Genomic DNA, 19,115 nt, shown 5'->3' with positions numbered 1-19,115 from the left:
TCCCCCCCCCTCCCCTCCCCTTCCTCCCCTCTCCTCTCCTTTTCACTCTTCTCCTCTCCTTTCCTTTTTGTTTCTTTCCCCAAACAAACTTCCATAGTTTGCTCTGGGAAACCCAGAACAGCTGACTTGCTGAGAGCTATGAGTCATGAGTCTGAGGGCACCCTCTGAGAGACCTCTCTGTGCTACTGTCTTGTGTAGGTTAATGAGTCTGAGTTCTGCTCTGTGCAACCCAGGTACTGGGTTCTGGATGCAGAGTGTTTATTAATAGGCCCCCTAGGACACCCATGTTGCTGATCTGAATCAGGGGCTAAGATTGGCTCATACTAGATTAATTTGGAGCTTTGGACAATGAATCCATGATTTTGGCCTGTCACAGTCCTACGGTTCCTGTAGTGGTCACTTGCCTATAAGTCAATATTGTGATATTGGGGTGGAAAGATGTCCCATTGTAGTTTCTCTTTTGATTTCCAATCACTACTTAGTTTGGCTTTTTTGTTTTAGACAGATGTGTAAGCAGTTGTTGGCAGTGGTGTGAGGGTTGAAGGAAGGCTGTATTGTGTCCTTCTACTCCTTCATTTGGATTCTATCTCAGCATTTTAAACAATTTTAATTAATTAATTAAACTTGTATTGAAGCATTGTTTTGTGGCACAGAATTTAAAAATACAGTTTAACTGATTTAAGTTCAACACTATGAAGAGAGAAATCATGACACCAAAACTTCCCCTCTTCTAATCATACTAAATTAATTTAGATTAATATCCATTTAACAGCTTTCACTTTTCTATCAGAGGCTTATATTTTAATATTTATATAAATATGGGCATTTTTCAACTAGTTAGAATCTTATATATATACATATATATGCATATATACATATATATACACACACATATATAATCCGACCTCAAGCCAAAAAATTTCATCATCAAATCTCTTGGGACACTGTTCAAGACTGAAATCCACTTGAATTATTTGTCCTCAAAAAAATCATGTACCAAAAAGTATCAGGTGCCACATTACTTACAGATTACAGAATCAAATTGACCAAGTTGGTAGAATGTTTCTTCAATAAAGCCTTTATTAGTCAACATAATGCTTATAAGGAAAGTCAAAATAATATTCCAACTACTTGATTACTAACCAAGAAGTTTTTTTTTTAATTTTAGAAACATTAAACAAAGTGTTTCATTCATAAATATGGAACGAACAAAATACCACTACACCAATCCAGAAACAGTCAAAACAAAATTGCAAAGACAAGAGGGAAATATCAAATTTAAATTAATTTTGCTGGTCTTGTGGAAGCTAAAATCCCATAGTTACTTCCTGAAAATATCAACTCTTGAAAGCTTGAATATCCTAGTTATTCATTAAATGACAATTTTAGAACATGCCTTATTTTTTAAGAATAGAATTTTACTTCACTCTCTTTTCAGATAACCAAGACAGTTCTCACTGTACAGTCATTCATTTGATGCCATCAAATCATGGTTAAAGGAATCACCACATATAATTAAGAGGAACAACAGATGAAGTCACAACACTATCAAATGCAGAATAATAGTCTCATGCACCACAATATCACAGGATTTTCAGTCACAAGATAAAAGAGCATGTTGGTTCTGTTTGGAACAACAAAATTAGATTAGCAGTATATTGTTTACCCACAATTAGGTTGAAATGACTGCTAAGGAAAAAGTTGTGAATTATCTAAGCTGACCAGCATATTAAGTCTGCTAAATTCCATAATCTTTACACTAAATTTCTCTATTGAATTTGTTGATTAAAAAAAAGTATTTGGAGGTTTGTGCTTTAAATTTGGTGCTCTACTAACTGCAGTATAGAAATGGCATAGTTAGGACCTTCACAACTCTACCAATGCACTTTAATCTTAGCCAACACATGCTGGATAAAGTCTTGGTGCCTCATCCCTGTCCTTTGCCAATTATACATGAAAGAGATCATCAAACCCACCTTGACCTGAATTAAGATCTGAACCAATGGCTCCTCTATAGGTGAAAGGCTAATGTTAAACTCAGTGTAACATTATATTACTTATTTTATAAAGGGGGAGGGGGAAATCACTGAGCTTAAAGAATGAAAGATACAGGAAAGATACAAGTAATGTCCAGATACTCAAAATTTATATAATAAGCAAAATAATCAACTGTAGTAATCATTAGTTTTCTTCAAATTTAAGATTTCTAACTCCTCAAGTGCAAAGAAATATTTGCGTTTAAGTAGAAATAAGTTTCATTAGAATTAATAGAGAAATATGTGGTCTAGAAATTGGGAAAAACTGCCCATAAAAATATCTGGCAGCAATTTAACAGAACAGTGCCAAATGATTTAGTCTGAGGCCAACACTTAATGAGGAAAAAATACTTGTCTATGGGAAATTTTTGGTGATATCTGGAGAAAAATTATACCATGCATAATCGTAATTGAATTGATTTTACAAGTATCTTTTATGGAGTAAAAAGTTTTCTCTACATGTACTTCAAGTTCACAGTAAGAGTGGCATAGAATACCTACACACAGGAGAGATCAGTCACACAAGATATCTAACTCCTTGATATGACAATGCACACAATTCAAAATGATTATAGGGATTTCTGTAACTGTAGGGTGGTGGGTATGGAAAAGCATGGCCCCCTGTATCATTAACTAGAAAGTTGCTACTGCTTTCTATTTGTGTTCCCTTTCTGAGGTTTTTCTTCATTTTTCTTAATAAACTCTGCTTTCGCTGCTGATTATTAGCAAAACCACTAAAAATGAAAATTTTATAATTAAACTTAACAATCTGGTTATCAAGAGGTTTAAACCCTTCAGTCTTTTGGAATGAAGAAAATATTATGTGACATTTAGAACTCTGATTTACAAAGAGGGTGGTCGCAAATTTTCTAGGCTTGAAAAGTTCTACTACTTTTCTGATCAGGTCATCCTAAGAGATCTGACCTATGTTAGTTTCAAAGCTAACAAAGAGAAATTCTGGTCCTGGAGTTATGTGAATACTGTCAAGTGGTCCAAAAATTCTGGAAAACAATTTGGAAATATAGTAAATATGGTAAAAATATGGTAAATTTTATAAAATGGAAAAATGAATACACTTCTTGACTTACAAATCTCACTGTTAGATACTCACACATATGTGTATATATATATATGTATATATGTATGTGTATATGTGTATGTATGTATATGTGTGTATATATGGATAGATATAGATAGAGCAAGGACAGAAAGTTTCCTCATACACTAAAATATTCATAGCACTTTTATGTTAGCCAAAACGTGAAAAAATAGCCATTGATTTGGGGAATTTTAAAACAAATTGTGGCACATGGTAGTAATGAAATATTACTGTACCAAAAGAAAGGAAGAGTAAGAAAAAAAATTAGATAAAAGTGAGATGGCTTATATGAAGTGCAAAAAGTATAGTAAGCAGAACCAGGAGAAAAATGTATACAATGATTGTTGTTGTTTAGTCATTTTTCAGTTGTGTCCATCTCTTTGTGACTTTTTTTATGGAATTATCTTGCCAGAGATATTGGAGTGGTTTATCATTTCCTTCTTCAGTTCATTTTACAGATGAGGAAACTGAGGCAAACAAAGTTAAGTGACTTGCCAAAGGTTACACAGCTAGTTAAGTGTCTGAAACTAGATTTGAACTCATGAAGAGGAATCTTCCTGATTCCAGGTGAGCACTCTATCCACTGTGCCACTTAGATGCCCAATGATTACAATAATATAAAAAGAAAGAACATGCTTACTATTTATTTCTCCTCAAGCAAGTCCCTTATCGTCCTTGGATTTCAGTTACTGTATCTGTAAATGAAAGGTTTTTATTAGTTTACCTCTGAAATCCCTTCCAACTCTGGATCCAAGACTCTATTACCTTTATAATAAAAATAAAACCAGATACTAGAATGTCTAACATGATTTGGGTATTGAGAATAGATGAGAAAAGACACTTTTCTTTACACAGGTGGAGAACTATGGACATCTTTTGCCATTTGGGTTAGTCTATTTTTAAGGTCTTATTTTCTTCAGTATTTTTTGGGTCTCCTTTAGCAAGCTACTGGTTTATTTTTCATGATTTTCTTGCATCATTCACATTTCTCTTCCCAATTTTTCCTCTACTTCTCTGACTTGATTTTCAAAATCCTTTTTGAACTCTTCCATGGTCTGAGACCAATTTATATTTTTCTTGGAGGATTTTGATGTAGGAGCTTTGACTTTGTTGTCTTCTTCTGGTTGTATGTTTTGATCTTCTTTGTTACCAGTGTAAGATTCTATAGTCTGAGGGTTTTTTTTACACTGTTTGCTCATCTTCCCACCCAAATACTTGATTTTCTAAAATCACCTCTGTCATGTTAGGACTCAGCTTCCAGTGGGGGTGGGGGTGGTTGTACTGACCCAAACTTCAGGGGTTTTGGATTAGTTGCTTGATCCCCCATCATCTGTGGGCCCAGAGCTCTGGAAGCAACCACTGCCACTGCTGCTGCTGCTGCTACCACCTCTGCCACCCAGTGAATGGGACCAGACCCCAGCCAGATCACACTCCTCTTTCACCCAGGTCCCACAAAGTTTCCCACTGACCTTCTATGCTCTCTTTGGTGTTTGTGGGTTGAAAAGTCTGGAAACTGCCACAGCTGCCAGTGATTCAGTCCCCTAAGGTCTGCTCTGTCCCTGTCTGTGCTGGGCATGGCCTATGCTGGACTGTGCTTCACTCCCAGCCTGGTGCAATACAATATACCCTTCCTCTTGGCCTTCCAGGCTATCTTGGGCTGAAAATGTGTTTCACTCTATCATTTTGTGGGTTCTGTAGCTCTATTTTAGAGTCATTTTTTCAGGTATTTGGAGGGGTTTTGGGGAGAGCTCAAATAAATCCCTGCTTTTACTCTGCTATCTTCGCTCCAACCCCTCAAAGAGGAGAACTATGGATATGAAAAATTGCATATATTTTCAGATTTCATTCATGTGTTTAATTGAAGCTTAATTTCTTTTTTATTAGAAGGAATGATTTACTGTTTATGGGTTGGGGATGTATGTAGAAATGATAGTCATATAAAAAAATAAAAACTTAAAAAAAATTCCCAAATGACACAACATTTATGGTTACAAATAAAATGTTGGATGACAATCAGTTTCTTAAACAAACACCTTGACAGGGTGAAACAGAAGAAACTAAATATGATAAAATGAATTTTAGGAAGCATAAAGATAAATGTTACACTCTGGTTTAGAAAAATGAACTTTGCAACTAAAAAATGGTGGAGTGGCTATATATCACTTCTGAAAAGATTTTGTGGTTTTAATGGGTTGTATATCCATTGAGCATATACATTTTCCTGGGAGGTTGAGACTTAAGTACCAAAGCATGAAATAGTTTATGAGACTGCTGTACTGACACTTTGCATTTCATTTCTACAGTATCCAGACATTTCTTTCCAAGACCTGGGGTTAACTTCATTCTCTAGCTGGTGGTTGTTTTCTTCTCCTAGAAACACTGTAGTGAATATAGAGAGACATCTCCCACAAAGACTGAGAACTCATGGTATCCAGACTTATCAAACTTACAAGTTGGATACATACATCTCAGCATCTATGCTTGGTTTCCTACTATCAGTCAAAGCAATAATAAAAGGATTAGTAGCAAGAGACTCAAGTCCCAGACTCAGATTCCCAGAAGTCCACACAAGAGCTTTAGCTGACATGAGCTTGACATGTAACAAAATATTTTTGCCTGGCTGGAGGAAGGTCTTTAGTTCTGTTTTCACACCTCCATAGGGAGGCTGAAAGACTCCTGCTATACTCAACAGATGCACAGAAGGGAAAGAAGGAGATAGATCACTGCCTTTTATAGATCCACTGAAGAATTAGCACTTTTTACGGTATGGCCAATAAGGAGGCTGCTACATTATTTCTAAGCACAACCCTTCAGTGACAAGCCCTACATATTCCCAGAAATTGTCAGAAGAGCTCTGACACATACTATATAAGATTACCCCCTTTGGCCCATTTCCATGCATGCTCCATGCTATACATGTTTCTTCTCCACTCCTCAAGCCTATGAATTGGTATGAAGCTACTCCATCCATCGATCCTCCTCTTTCCTTCTTCCTATCCCTGATAGGGTAAGGGACTTAATGACCTGCCCTGGCTATCTCACCAGGTTGCTATCAAGATGAAGATAATAAATGTGTGATGATATTAAAGGGCTATAAAAATGGAAGTATTATTTAAAGGAACATGTTGTTTATTTTATCAGTTTTGTAAGTCATTGGATTCATCATATCTAATTAATAAAAAAAAATTGCCATAAAAACAAAATAGCATACTTCTTCTTCCTATTTTTCTTCTTCCTTTTCTTCCTCTTCCTAATTTTCCAATTCTTCCCCCATCTTCCATTTCAACTTTTTCTTATTTGTCTCCTACCCTTCATATTTAGAACCATCAAAAATATGAAGAAATAAAATCTAAAATTATAATTAACTACAGAATCTCTAAAGATACAAAAGCAGTATTATGTCTTTTTAAAAAAAAAGTGAAAGAACATGTACCAGTTGCTTCAACAATAAATCCCAAAGAATATGTACTTCATTCTCAAGATTATCTTGTTAAAGTTACCTGAGAATAGTATATTGTAATATAACTAAAATTTTGATTGGGGATGAGAAATCAAATCAACAAGCATTAAGAACTCTACGATGTTCCAGGCACTGTACTAAGTGCTGGGGAGAAAAAGGAAGGCAAAAGAGAATCACTATTCTTAAGGAACTCAACATATATGAGAGTCAACATGGAAAAAAATCTAGATACAAAACAGATGTATATGGGATAAATTAGAGATAATCTCAGAGGGAAGGTCTATTTCTAAGAGGGATCCTGGAAAGTCTTCTTGCAGAAAGATATGGTTTTAAGGAACCCAGGGAATGTAGGGGATGGAGATGAGAATGGAGAGAATTGTAGGCTTTGGGGAAGAGCCAATAAAAATGCCGAGTTGGAAAGTGGAGTATCTTGTGTAAGGAACAGCAACAGGACAATATCATTGTATATAGTGTATCTGGAAGGGAGTAGATAAGTTTTTTAATGATATTTTTATAGAAAGTGATTGAAAAGATAATTTATTATCGTCCCCAGCTTCTAGTCAGGAAGGCCTTATTCCTATTTTATCAATAATTATTCATGTGATAAAAATGGTTAAATTAAAGAAATTCTATTGTCTAAAAGATGATGATTTGTTCTTAAGAAGTGTCAAGTGTGGGGCAGGTAGGTGACACAGTGAATAGAGTACCGGCTCTGGAGTCAGGAGGACCTGAGTTCAAATCCAGCCTCAGACACTTAACACAAAACTAGCCGTGTGACCTTGGGCAAGTCACTTAATGGCAATTGCCCTACCTTCCCCCCTCCAAAGGAAAAAAATAAGAAAAAAAGAAGTGTCAAGTGATAATTCTCATTTCCCTGGTTTCAAGTGTTAGAACTATTAAATGAAGCTTGTATTTGTTTTATTGTGGTAGTAATTTTGAACTACACATAAAGTTGAAGCAGTATCAAAGGGAATCATTTAATTTCTTTCTTTGGGCACATTAACTTTGGTAATAATACTATTGCTATTAAGTGTTTGTATTTATATTGTATTTTTGTGATTATATACTGCTGTCTTTAGATCAACTCATGATGGAAAAACACTGATCTGTACAGTTTGTGAGGAAAATTAGAAATCGATTTGTCATTCTTCCTTTACTGTACTTTCACATGTCTCTTTGCTTCCTGAGATCAAATTAAGGCAAGGTACAAGTAATATATTTCCTTGACTCCATATCCAGAAGAAATTCATTCATTTATTTATTTTTTCCTGTGAGAATGTAAATGGATTCATAGAACTCTCTGATAGAATTCTAAGTTTGCAGTTTTAACAGCACAAATATCTCACACATAACAATTTCAAGGGCAATTCTATTACACTCATCTGGTTACCAATGTCCTTTGAATTTTTAAGCAACTTTTCCAGGTCAAACATAATGATACTGTCTTTGATTGTCATGAATTTTCAAAGTCATGACAATAGAAGCATTGGATTCTCCCCAATAGAAGAATTGTATGGAAGAAGTAAAGTAATTGAAGTTGTCTCTCCAAGTCAAAACACTAACAAGTCTGATCAGAAAACAACCAGATGAATTAGCAGCAGAGAACACTAATCTCCATCCCCAAATTTCTCATAACTCCTTCCCCAACTCACCTCAACATTCAGGGCTACATAAAGAGAGGCTACTGGAGCATTCCTAAAACAATAAAATAAAAGTGAGGTAATTATTTGACTTCAAAATAGGTCATAGAAACAACTAGGTAAAATAATGGCTAAGCAGTTTGTGGTATATTAATGTAACGGAATACTATTGTGAGCAGGTGTATTTCAGAAAAACCTGGAAAGACTGAGATGAAACTGACGCTGAGTTAAGTGAGCAGAACTAGGAGAATATTGTACACAGTAACAGTCACATTGTGTGTAATTATTAATTAATTATGATAGACTTAGTTCTTCTCAAAAATTCATTGATCCAAGCAATTCTAACAGACTTGTGATTGAAAAAGTTCACCACATCCAGACAAAGAATTATGATATCTGAATGTAGATTGAAGCATACTATTATTCACTTCCCCTCCCCAATTTTTTGTTTTTTTTCCTTTCTCATGGTTTTTCCCTTTTTGTTCTGATTTTCTTTCATAACATGACTAGCATAGAAATATGTTTAGCATGATTATACCTATATCAGATTGCTTACTGTCTTGGTGAGGTGGGAGGGGAAGGAGGAAAGGAGAAAAATTTGGAACTTAAAATCTTATAAAAATGAATGTTGAGAACTATCTTTATGTGTAACTGGAAAAAAATGCAAACTACCCTTTAGTGTAACAAAAGGGAGAGATAAGGATATGTTAGAGGATAATGTGCAATGATGTCTAATGAAGCAATCATACAGTGAAAGGAAATAATTCCTATAGTTTCTTAGGAAGAAGACATACAGAATAAAGGATGAGGTGGTAAAAGGTAGATAGAAAGAAGAGGAAAGAAAGAGGGAAATATAAATACAGCACTATGAGGAGGTCCCATGGGAGATCTCTCCTGGGGAGAAATAGATATTTTGTATTGGGAAATGGAAAGTTTACAATGGATATAATCTACAAGGATTTGGTTCTTAGAGAGACCCCTATGAGTGTATTGTGCCTCCATGAACAATAACCTACTTCAAGAGAGTACTGAGACACTTAACACAAAACTAGCCATGTGAACTTGGGCAAGTCACTTAACCCCAATTGCCCTACCTCCCCCCCCTCCAAAAAGGAAAAAAAAAATAAAATGAAAATTAAGAAAGAACCTTCTAATAAACCAAAGAAATTGAAGGGGAAGAGAAGAAAGAAATTTTTGGGTAATTTGAGACAAAAAAAGTGCATGTGTGAATATACATGAAGATTCAGAAGGGGAAATGAAAAGGAATTAAATAAACTTCCAAATCTAGGGGCAATGGTGACAAATGAGAGGGGCTGAGGCTTAAGGGTGAGTTGAAGTGAGCTGGTGGGATAGTGATTCCTTAAAGGAGATTTAGTTCAACTAACTGAAGAAACGATGTTCTCTCTTTAACCAGAAAAGGAAGAAAAAAATCTAATTTAGAAAAAAAATAGACACAAATGAAGAAAATGTTAATAATGTACCAAATACCTAACAAAATAAATATAATATTCATAACTTTAAGTGTGGATAGAATAAACACTTCAATAAAAACAATGACAAACAAACCCCTCCACCTACACATAATGTATTGTTTATAAGAATACATTTAACCAACAAAGGGACTAAAACAAAATTTGTTATAAATTAGTTTATTCAAAAAATCAAGAATAGAATTGGGGGGGAGGGGAGGCAGAACCAAGATGGCAGAGAAAAACAGGGACTTACTTGAGATCTCCCCCAAACCCCTTCAGACACCTTTAAAAATGACTCTAAACACATTCTAAAGCTAGAGAACCAAAAAAAAAAAGGCAGAAAGAAACACATTTCCAGCCAAAGACAGCCTGGAAGGTTGAAAGAAAGGGTATATTGCCCACGGCTGGTTATCAAGCCTAGTCCAGCATGGTCTTTCAACGCACAGACAGGGCTGGAGCAGGCCTCAGGGGACTGAATTGCTGGCAGTTGAGTCAGTTTCCAGACTTTGAAATCCATGATCCAAAAGCTCACTGAAGAAAATAATTCCTTCAGAATTAGAATGCAGCAAATGGAAACTAATGATTTTATGAGAAATCAAGATATTATAAAAACAGAACCAAAAGAATGAAAAAAATAAGACAATATGAGGCATTTTTCTCATTGGAAAAATGATTGACCTGGAAACAGATCCAGGAGATATAATTTAAAAATTATTGGACTACCTGAAAGGCACTATCAAAAAAAGTGTCTAGACATCATCTTTCAAGACATTATCAAGAAAAACTACCCTGATATTCTAGAACCAAAGGGTAAAATAGAAATGGAAAGAATCTACTGATTGCCTCTTAAAAGAGATCCCAAAAGGAAAACTCCTAGGAATACTGTAGCCAAATTCCAGAGTTCCCAGGACAAGGAGAAAATATTGCTAACAGCCAGAAAGAAACAATTCATGTATTGTGGAAATACAATCAGGATAACACAAGATCTAGCAGCTTCTACATTAAGGAATTGAAGGACTTGGAATATGATTTTCTGGAGGTCAGGGGAGCTAGGATTAAAACCTAGAATCATCTACCCAACAAAACTCAGTATAATACTTCAGGGAAATGAATATTCAATGAAATAGAGGACTTTCAAGCATTCTTGATGAAAAGACCAGAGCTGAATAGAATATTTGACTTTCAAATACTAGAATCTAGAGAAGCATGAAAAGGCAAACAGGATAGAGAAATCATAAACGACTTATTAAAGTTGAACTGTTTACATTCCTACAAAAAAAGATGATATTTGTAAATCCTGAGACATTTCTCAGTATTTGCGTATTTGGAGGAAAGAAAGAAAGAAGGAAAGAAAGAAAGGAAGAAAGAAGGAAAGAAAGTCAAAAGGTAGATAAGTGGCACAGGGTGAGTTGAATATGAAGGGATGATATCTAAAAATAAAATTAAGGAGTGAGAAAGAGGAATATACTGTGAGAAGGAGAAAGAGAGAGAGAGAGAGACAGAGTGGGGTAAATTATTTCACATAGAAGAGGCAAGAAAAGTTTTCACAATGGAGGAAGAGGGGAGAGGTGAGAGGAAATAAGTGAACCTTTCTCTCCACAGATTTGGTTTAAGGAGGGAATAACATACACATTTAACTGGGTATCTTACCCTACAGGAACATAAGGGGAGAGGGGATAAGGGGGGGATGATATAAATGAGGGCAGACTGGGGGAAAGTGTAATCAGAATGCATGCAATCTCAGGGTGGGGGAGGGGAAAGATAAGGAGAAATTTTGGAACTCAAAATCTTGTAGAAATGTATGTTGAAAACTAAAAATAAATTAATAATAATAAAAATTCAGTTAAGCACCTTAAAAAAGGAAGAATACTACCTTCAAAGTACATAATCATACTACTGGACAAATAAAAAATTAAAATGCATAGATAGGGGGCATGAAGGGAATAAGGATTTACATAGTCCCAAGTGCCAGGCACTGTGATAAGCACTTTTTCAAATATTATCTTTTTTTTATCTTCACAACAACCATGTGATGCAGGCACAACAAAAATCCCCCATTTTTTTGTTTTGTTTTGTTTTAAGATTGAGGAAAGTGAGACAGAGTTTAAGTGCCTTGCCTGTTATCACAAAACTGGTAAGTGTCTAATGCTGAATTTGACTTCAGGTCTTCTTGACTCCAGGTCAGGCATTCAATCCAGTATGCCCCCAGCTTTTTCTAAAAAACAAAAAATTGTGTGTGTGTGTGTATGTATGTAAACTATTATGTTGAAAGGAAAAGAAACTGACCATCATCAATATTTAAATTATATCCTCCAAATATCATATCATCTAAATTTGTAAAGGAAAAACTAATTAAATTACAAGAAGATATAGACAGCAATGCAATACTACTGGAGATTTTATCGTACTTCTCTCATACTGATAAATCTAAAAGAAAAATAAAGAAGAGGGGCAATATAGATTTAAACAGACTGCTATAGAAACTGGAGGTAAGTGTCTTATGGCACCTTCCAAATGGGTCTCTTGAGATATATACATAAATCTCAGCAGCACATAAAATTTTTACAAAAATTATAGGTTTATGTACCTGTGTATGGATCAAATAGTTCTCAACACAAGAATTGTGAACTATTAACCATCAAAAGAAGATTTACTCTAAATAATTAAAATAAAAGAAATGGAAATCAATGTAATCCTGAAATTTCAATGCACACCCAGAAAACTGGAAAGATAAATTCATTTAGGGTGAGTATTTTTAGAGGACAGGCACACTAGAATATTATTTGTGTACTGATGAATCAGTAAAGCCATTTTGGAAAACAATTTGTAATTATGCAAAAAGTAACTAAAACATCCAAATTCTTTGGCCCAGAAGTGAAAACAAGGCTTATACCTCCATGGAGCTTATTGATAAAGAGAAAGTCCCCATATACATTATTATATTTATAGCAGCACCTTTTGTGAGAATAAAGAAGATACCTATCAATTGGGGAATGGCTATACAAATTGTGTTACATGATTATAATAGAATATTGCTGTATTATAAGTAATGCAAATGTGATGAATACAGAGAAGCACAAATAAATTTCCACGAACTGATACAGAGTTAAATAAGAAGTCAGGAAAACAATATACACGACTAAAATAATACAAATCAAGAGAACAATCACAAACTAAAATTGAATGATTGCAAAAAGAAGAAAAACAAGGCCCCAAAGAAGGGATATGAGAAGACACAACAGCCCATTTCTTCTCAAAGGTGCTAGGTTCCTAGATATGAAAACATATACATGTAATATATTAAACATACATACATACCTGTATTTATTTCAAAATATTCACTGGCTTATTGATTTTCCCTTTCCCCCCAAATGTTATTTGTTAATAAGGACAGCTCTCTGGGAGGGGTCAAGGGTGAAGGGAGAGAGATGTTGGGAGAAATTTTTTCACCTTAAGCACAAAATATATAGAGGAAAAATATAAAGAAAGAAATTCTAAACAGCAAGGGAACTCAACCTTTCTATCACCATGTACTTTCTGTGAGGATGAGTTGGGGTGAAATTGTCTTACTGAAGGTTTATCACCAAACAATATAAAATTATATCTTAATCCCATTCTGATAGGAAGTAAAATAGCTGTGAAAAAAGAAGTGTGAAATATATACTTAAATATGATAGGATACTGTTTTCCTAATCTATTCCTCTTCCACTAACTATTCCACAGCCAAAGGTCTCTTTCGGGTCAGTCCAATTTTGTCTACCTCTATTACTGGTTTCACATCTGCCTCTGTAAGTTTAGAGAGGAGAAATAGGTCCTTAGCAACTCTTAGTTTTCTTTAGCCTATATTGATTCTATTTAACTTGGGGTGAAAATAAATACACTCATACACATATGTATAAATTATTGTATACATATATAATATATGTATATATTTGACCTTAAAGTTGATATTTATCGATTAGATTATTTTTGTGACCTAAATTAAAAACAATAACAACAAAAAAGGCCTGAGTTTCTTTCTGACACTGAATCTCAAGGGCATTATATATATATATAATATACACAATTATATGTGTATCTCATTACTTACATAGCATGAAGTTTGCAAATACTAATTTCATTCTTCATTTGTTACAAATTATCTCCCACACCATGGCCTTAACTAGCAGTTTTTTTTGCTTGGGATGAATGCCTCTGAATATACCCTCAATTAACTTCTGTTAACTAATTACATATATGTATCTATTAATCATTTACAGATATGTAAACATCAAATAATTCTTCTAAATAATTACACACATGTGTGGATAGTTACCACTGTGTGTATATTCAAGCATTTATCATTGTTATCTTAGCAGTTGGAAACTGTCAAATGTACCCATAAGGGAAGAACAATTAGACAGTTCAATAATTTTTTTTTCAATATCGTAAAATTAAGAGTTGCGTTCCAGTGGGAATTTTTATTTTCATCATAGGTGCTTAGCAAAGCATTTCTATTTCAAAATTGCATCAAAGTTTTAGGTCTCTCCTTTTAAACCAAGAAATCAGCTTCATCATACCGTATGTTTTGATAGCTTATTTCTATATTTTATATATTTTTAAAATTTAAGTGTTTTAAAGTATGCTTTGACTTTTATATATTTATAAATTGATCTATTCTCTCTCTTTTTTGATAGACCATGCTTTGCTTCCTTTAAGATTTGTTCCTCTCACTGCTGGACGATATCCTTGTTTTATTTTGCTGAGGTCATCACGTGATATTCGGCTCTTTTCCATTGAGTGTGTAGTGAATTCCGACTGTCCAGAGGCCAAATTTCAGTTTGAAACGCCAGCATTTGAACCACTGACTCAGGATATTCCAATAGTAAGTTTATTTTTTTCCTTAAAGTTGATTATTAATTATTTTTATAAACTAAAGGAATTTCTTTTTAAAAGCCTGAATTGCTTCCTGACACTAGAATTTTAAGGTCAGTTCTGTGTGTCTCTAACTACTTACATGTAAATTCCACTCCCAATCCTCATTTATTGCCAATGCCATAGTTGCAAAGAAGCATTTTTGGGCCTGCAACAAATGACTTCTAATGTACCTTCAAGTAACTTCTGTTACCTAATTACTCTTGCTAAGTGCCTAAACTCAATTGTTTTCTATTCTGCCTACTGAAAGTATTGCTCCAAAATACAGTATGCTGATGCAAACCTGCAGTTGTCCCATTCTATTTATGGTTCTTACCCTCACCAGATTTTCATGTACTCTGAAATTTTCCTGCTTATTCTTTTGGATTAAAGAACTATAGATATTTGTTAGAATATAACCATTATATTATTACTAACAAATTAATTGGTTATTTATCCAGTAACCTAAGAATTTTCTGATGGAAAGAGATACAATTCTAGTAAACTCTAGATATATGAAGAGCATGAGCAGGAAGCAATGCTTAGTATAGTGGGCTAGGGGAGAAGGTCGGAGCTTGAAGGCTCTGAGTTTCTGGGAGAAATGAGAACCTGACAAAGAAATGAATGAATGGGATTATTAAAAAAGGGGGACAAAGGTGTAGCAGCAAGCACCCCAGAGTCCCCAGGGTGGCGGCCAACACAGGTTCTTAGGCCTGCTTTTCTAAAGGAAAGCACCTAAAAATGGGTTAAGCTTACTTTAATCAATCAAACATATCATTTGCCTTGTTCAGGGGAAAAAGTCAGTACCCCAAACCTTAGAGTATACAGACAGAAGTTACAAGAAAACAGAAAAAACATATCAAGCAGACAGGCTTCCACCTGTCTGACCATTTCATACAGCCATACCTAATCACATTTACCAGAGAGGGAAGCATCAACATCTGGGTTTTCAAAGCCAGGGGACTCTAAACAGCTGCCCAGAGTCTCATCTGGTCAAATCACACAACATTTGTCAAAGTAAGCCCCAAAGCAAAACCTCACAGGAGGGTTTATATAGCCATCTCTAGACTCAGAGAATGTAACAACCCTCTTGACCCATGGCCCAATCACAAAGTATCTCTTGAAAAACAAGCCTCCCACCACAGGCTCCAAGTGCACTTAAGCCTAGGGGCAGGGAAGATATTAAAAATTTACATTCCCATTATATTAAGCCCCAAGATCTTTCATGCCCATAGCATAGTCAATTTACATTTGAATTAGCACTAAACATCTCTTAGGTCACATTTGCAAGATATATAACTAAAGTTACCAAAGTGGCCACAGGGCCTTAAACAAACACAAAGTACATTCAGGTGCATCTCTTCAATCCAAAATGTCCAAATTTTAATGTCCAAATATAATTCTCTTAGGGGGAGGGGGGGGGTGTGGTGTCCTTCCCCTAACACTACTCCAGCTCCTGCTTCCAAGTCCTGAGAGGAGGTTGGGCAACAAAACCTACAGGGTGGGGTCCTTGCGTGTCTATGGCCCTTCACCCACCCACCATAGACACAAGTCCATCCTTTCCCTGGGTCCCAAACTATGGGATGCAGCAAGGAAACACATTCAGTGCCCTTGCTTTGCTGCACAGTCCTTATCTTGTCCTGTGGCTGAATTCTGAACTCCTGGATTCCTTCTCCTCCTGCAGGAGGCAGCTACTCCTGGCTTCTGCCCAGGTCCCAATGCAGGCAACTCACCATTCCTGCTCTCAGCTCAGTGAAGTCAGCATGCCAGCTGTTCTTCTCTCCATGGCTCCACAGAGTCACAGCTACCACAACTGGGAAACAATTATCCCATCCCCCATACTTTCCTTTTTCTCTGCAGATACTGTTCATGACACCATTTTTAGCAGCAAGCACCCCAGCATCCCCAGGGTGGCTGCCAACACAGGTTCTTAGATCTGCTTTCCTAAAGGAAAGTGCCTCAAAATGGGTTAACAAGCTTATTTTAATCAATCAAATATATCATTTACCTTGTTCAGGGGAAAAAGTCAGCACCCCAAACTTCAGAGTATACAGACAGAAATTACAAGAAAACAGAAAAACATATCAAGCAGACAAGCTTCCAACTGACCATTACGTACAGCCATACCTAATCACATTTACCAGAGAGGGAAGCATCAACATCTGGATTTTCACAGCCAGAAGGCTCTCAATAGCTGCCCAGAGTCTCATCTGGTCAAATCACACAATATTTCTCAAAGTGAGCCCCCCAAAAAGCCTCACATGAGGGATTATATAGTCTTCTTCGGGTTCAGAGAATGTAAAAACCCTCTTGACCCATGGCCCAATCACAAAGTTTCTCTTGAAAAACAAGCCTCCTACCACAGGTTCCAGGTGCACTTAAGCCTAGGGGCAGGGAAGATCTTAAAAATTTACATTCTCATTACAAAAGGGTTGCTGAAGAATGAGAGGAACAAATCTTAAAGGAATTAGACTAGCATTTATCAAAAAAGAGAGACTCCATCATATTTATAAATATTTAAGAGTTTAAAAAAAATTTGTCCATAGCAGGAGAAAGAACACTAGAGTTTTAATCAGAAGATATGGTTTTTGTATTTTGTCTCTATCATCTAAGACCTGTCTGACCTTGAGTATGTTACCAAATCTATCTAGGCTTCAGTTTAAACAACAACAAAAAAATGATGATAGTTAAACTAAATAGTCTATATTGTCTCTGCCAGCTCAAAATCTATTACCTTGTTTTAAAATTTTGCCTATGCCCCGTCCTATGTATTTTAATATAATATAGCATTAAAATATGCTTTTATTACTTGCATAAAATGAGCATTTTCTTTCTCTATACATGAGATTTATTTTAATAATGCCTTTTTAAAACCTTCTTGAACTATAAGAATAATTTGTCTGCAGTTTATTTGATTCAATACTAGATAATAATTTTGAATTCCACCACAAATAGGATATAGAAATATGAATGATCATTTTAAACAAATTGAGTTTTATTGACAAATTGTAACTTTCTGGTTTACCTAACAATTTCTTTGGAGTTGGCAGAATTGGAAATATCAGTGAGTTACATTTTGTCCCCAGACGTGAAGAAGTAGCCTCAAAATGGGAATAATTAATTGTCTTGTTATTTTTTTTTTCTGACCAACTTCTCTGGAATTCCCCCAGAAGTAGGGTTTTGATTTCCAAAAAAAAGGAAAAGAACAAAAGAGGGGGCAGGGGAAGCTGTCTTGATCATGTGAACTTTTCTCTGCTTGGCATGTTTATTTCTGTTTCCTGTCATATGGTCCAGGAGAACAACATTTATTTTATTTTATTTTTTTAGTTGAGGGGAACTTACACTGTTTTTCATTTAATAAAATAAGTGACCCAGCATTCTATCTTCTGCACTACATAGCTTTAAATGGAATGAAGCCTCCATCTTCACTCCTACAAACACCCTAAAACTAAATGCCTCCTCTTTTTGTAACATCTCCTTGTCTTCAAATCTCCTTGCTTTTTTTTTGGAGGGCAATTGGGGTTAAGTGACTTGCCCAAGATCACACGGCTGGTAAGTGTTAAGTGTCTGAGGCAGGATTTGTACTCAGGACCTTCTAACTCCAGGGTTGGTGCTTTGTTCACTGTACCACCTATCCACCCCCAAATCTGCTTTTAATATTCATTTTAACCTAATTTGACCCCTATGGAAATTTAAGGAGAGATTCACACCTAGGATTCCTATGTGCTTTGAGCCACATTGCAACTTGTACCACTGGTGGATGCCTAACCAGCCATGCAGTTATTTATACGTGATATTTTTCTTAAACAGTTTCATAAACCTGTATTTTTTAATCAAGTGAAAAAATGATATGAAATGGTTTTTAAAGATAAAAAGCATTTTTAAAATGTACAGGTTAATGATTTATTTGGAATCCAGCTTAATGAGGTAGTAGGTGCTATGTTGTAATGACTTTCAAATTTTTGGTTGGGGAGTTGGAGGAGGAAAGACTCAAGAATTTGGGTCTTAGAATTGGAAAGGACATTCAAGGTCATCTAGTTTAACCACCTTCCTGATGCACAAATTCCAGTTACGTTTTCCTTTCTGACAAGTGTTTATCAAATACGTGCTTGATTGCTTTCAGTGATAGAAAATATTTTGCCTCATAAAGCAGTATATATAATAAAAAAAACAATCTAATTTTTCTAATTTTAAGGAAGTTCTTTATGTTCAGTGCAAATCTACTTCTTTGTATCTTCTCCCCATTCGTCCTAGTGCTCCTCTCCTTAGCCCTTTCAGAATTTATCTACTTCCTCATACACACACAAATGTATGTGTGTGTGTGTAATATATATGTGTGTATAACATATGATCTCTCTCTCTCTCTCTCTCTCTATATATATATATATATATATATATATGTATATATATATATATTTGTGGAAGCTTGTGATTTGTACAGTTGTTTACATGTAGTTTCACAGAAGTAGAGCAGGAAGGGACCGCAGACACTCTTTCATTCCACCTCCTTATTTT

The 19,115-nt window shown here is 35.3% G+C and overlaps 1 protein-coding gene across 1 annotated transcript in view; it reads left to right on the top strand.

Annotated features, from left to right (window-relative positions):
* CFAP47 (cilia and flagella associated protein 47) overlaps nucleotides 1-19,115 on the top strand; it is a 963,244-nt gene that overhangs the window by 466,028 nt on the left and 478,101 nt on the right. The window contains exon 48 of the mRNA XM_069063838.1: nucleotides 14,384-14,571. Within this exon, the coding sequence (XP_068919939.1) occupies nucleotides 14,384-14,571 (188 nt within the window). The remainder of the gene's footprint in view (nucleotides 1-14,383; nucleotides 14,572-19,115) is intronic.

This window comes from Petaurus breviceps, unplaced genomic scaffold (assembly GCF_028583685.1).
Source record: "Petaurus breviceps papuanus isolate PSGF00001 unplaced genomic scaffold, PetGlider_PUasm1.0 90603, whole genome shotgun sequence".
Lineage (NCBI taxonomy): Eukaryota > Metazoa > Chordata > Mammalia > Diprotodontia > Petauridae > Petaurus > Petaurus breviceps.
Note: the sequence above shows the minus strand (reverse complement) of the source record. Positions and strands in the feature narration are given on the sequence as shown.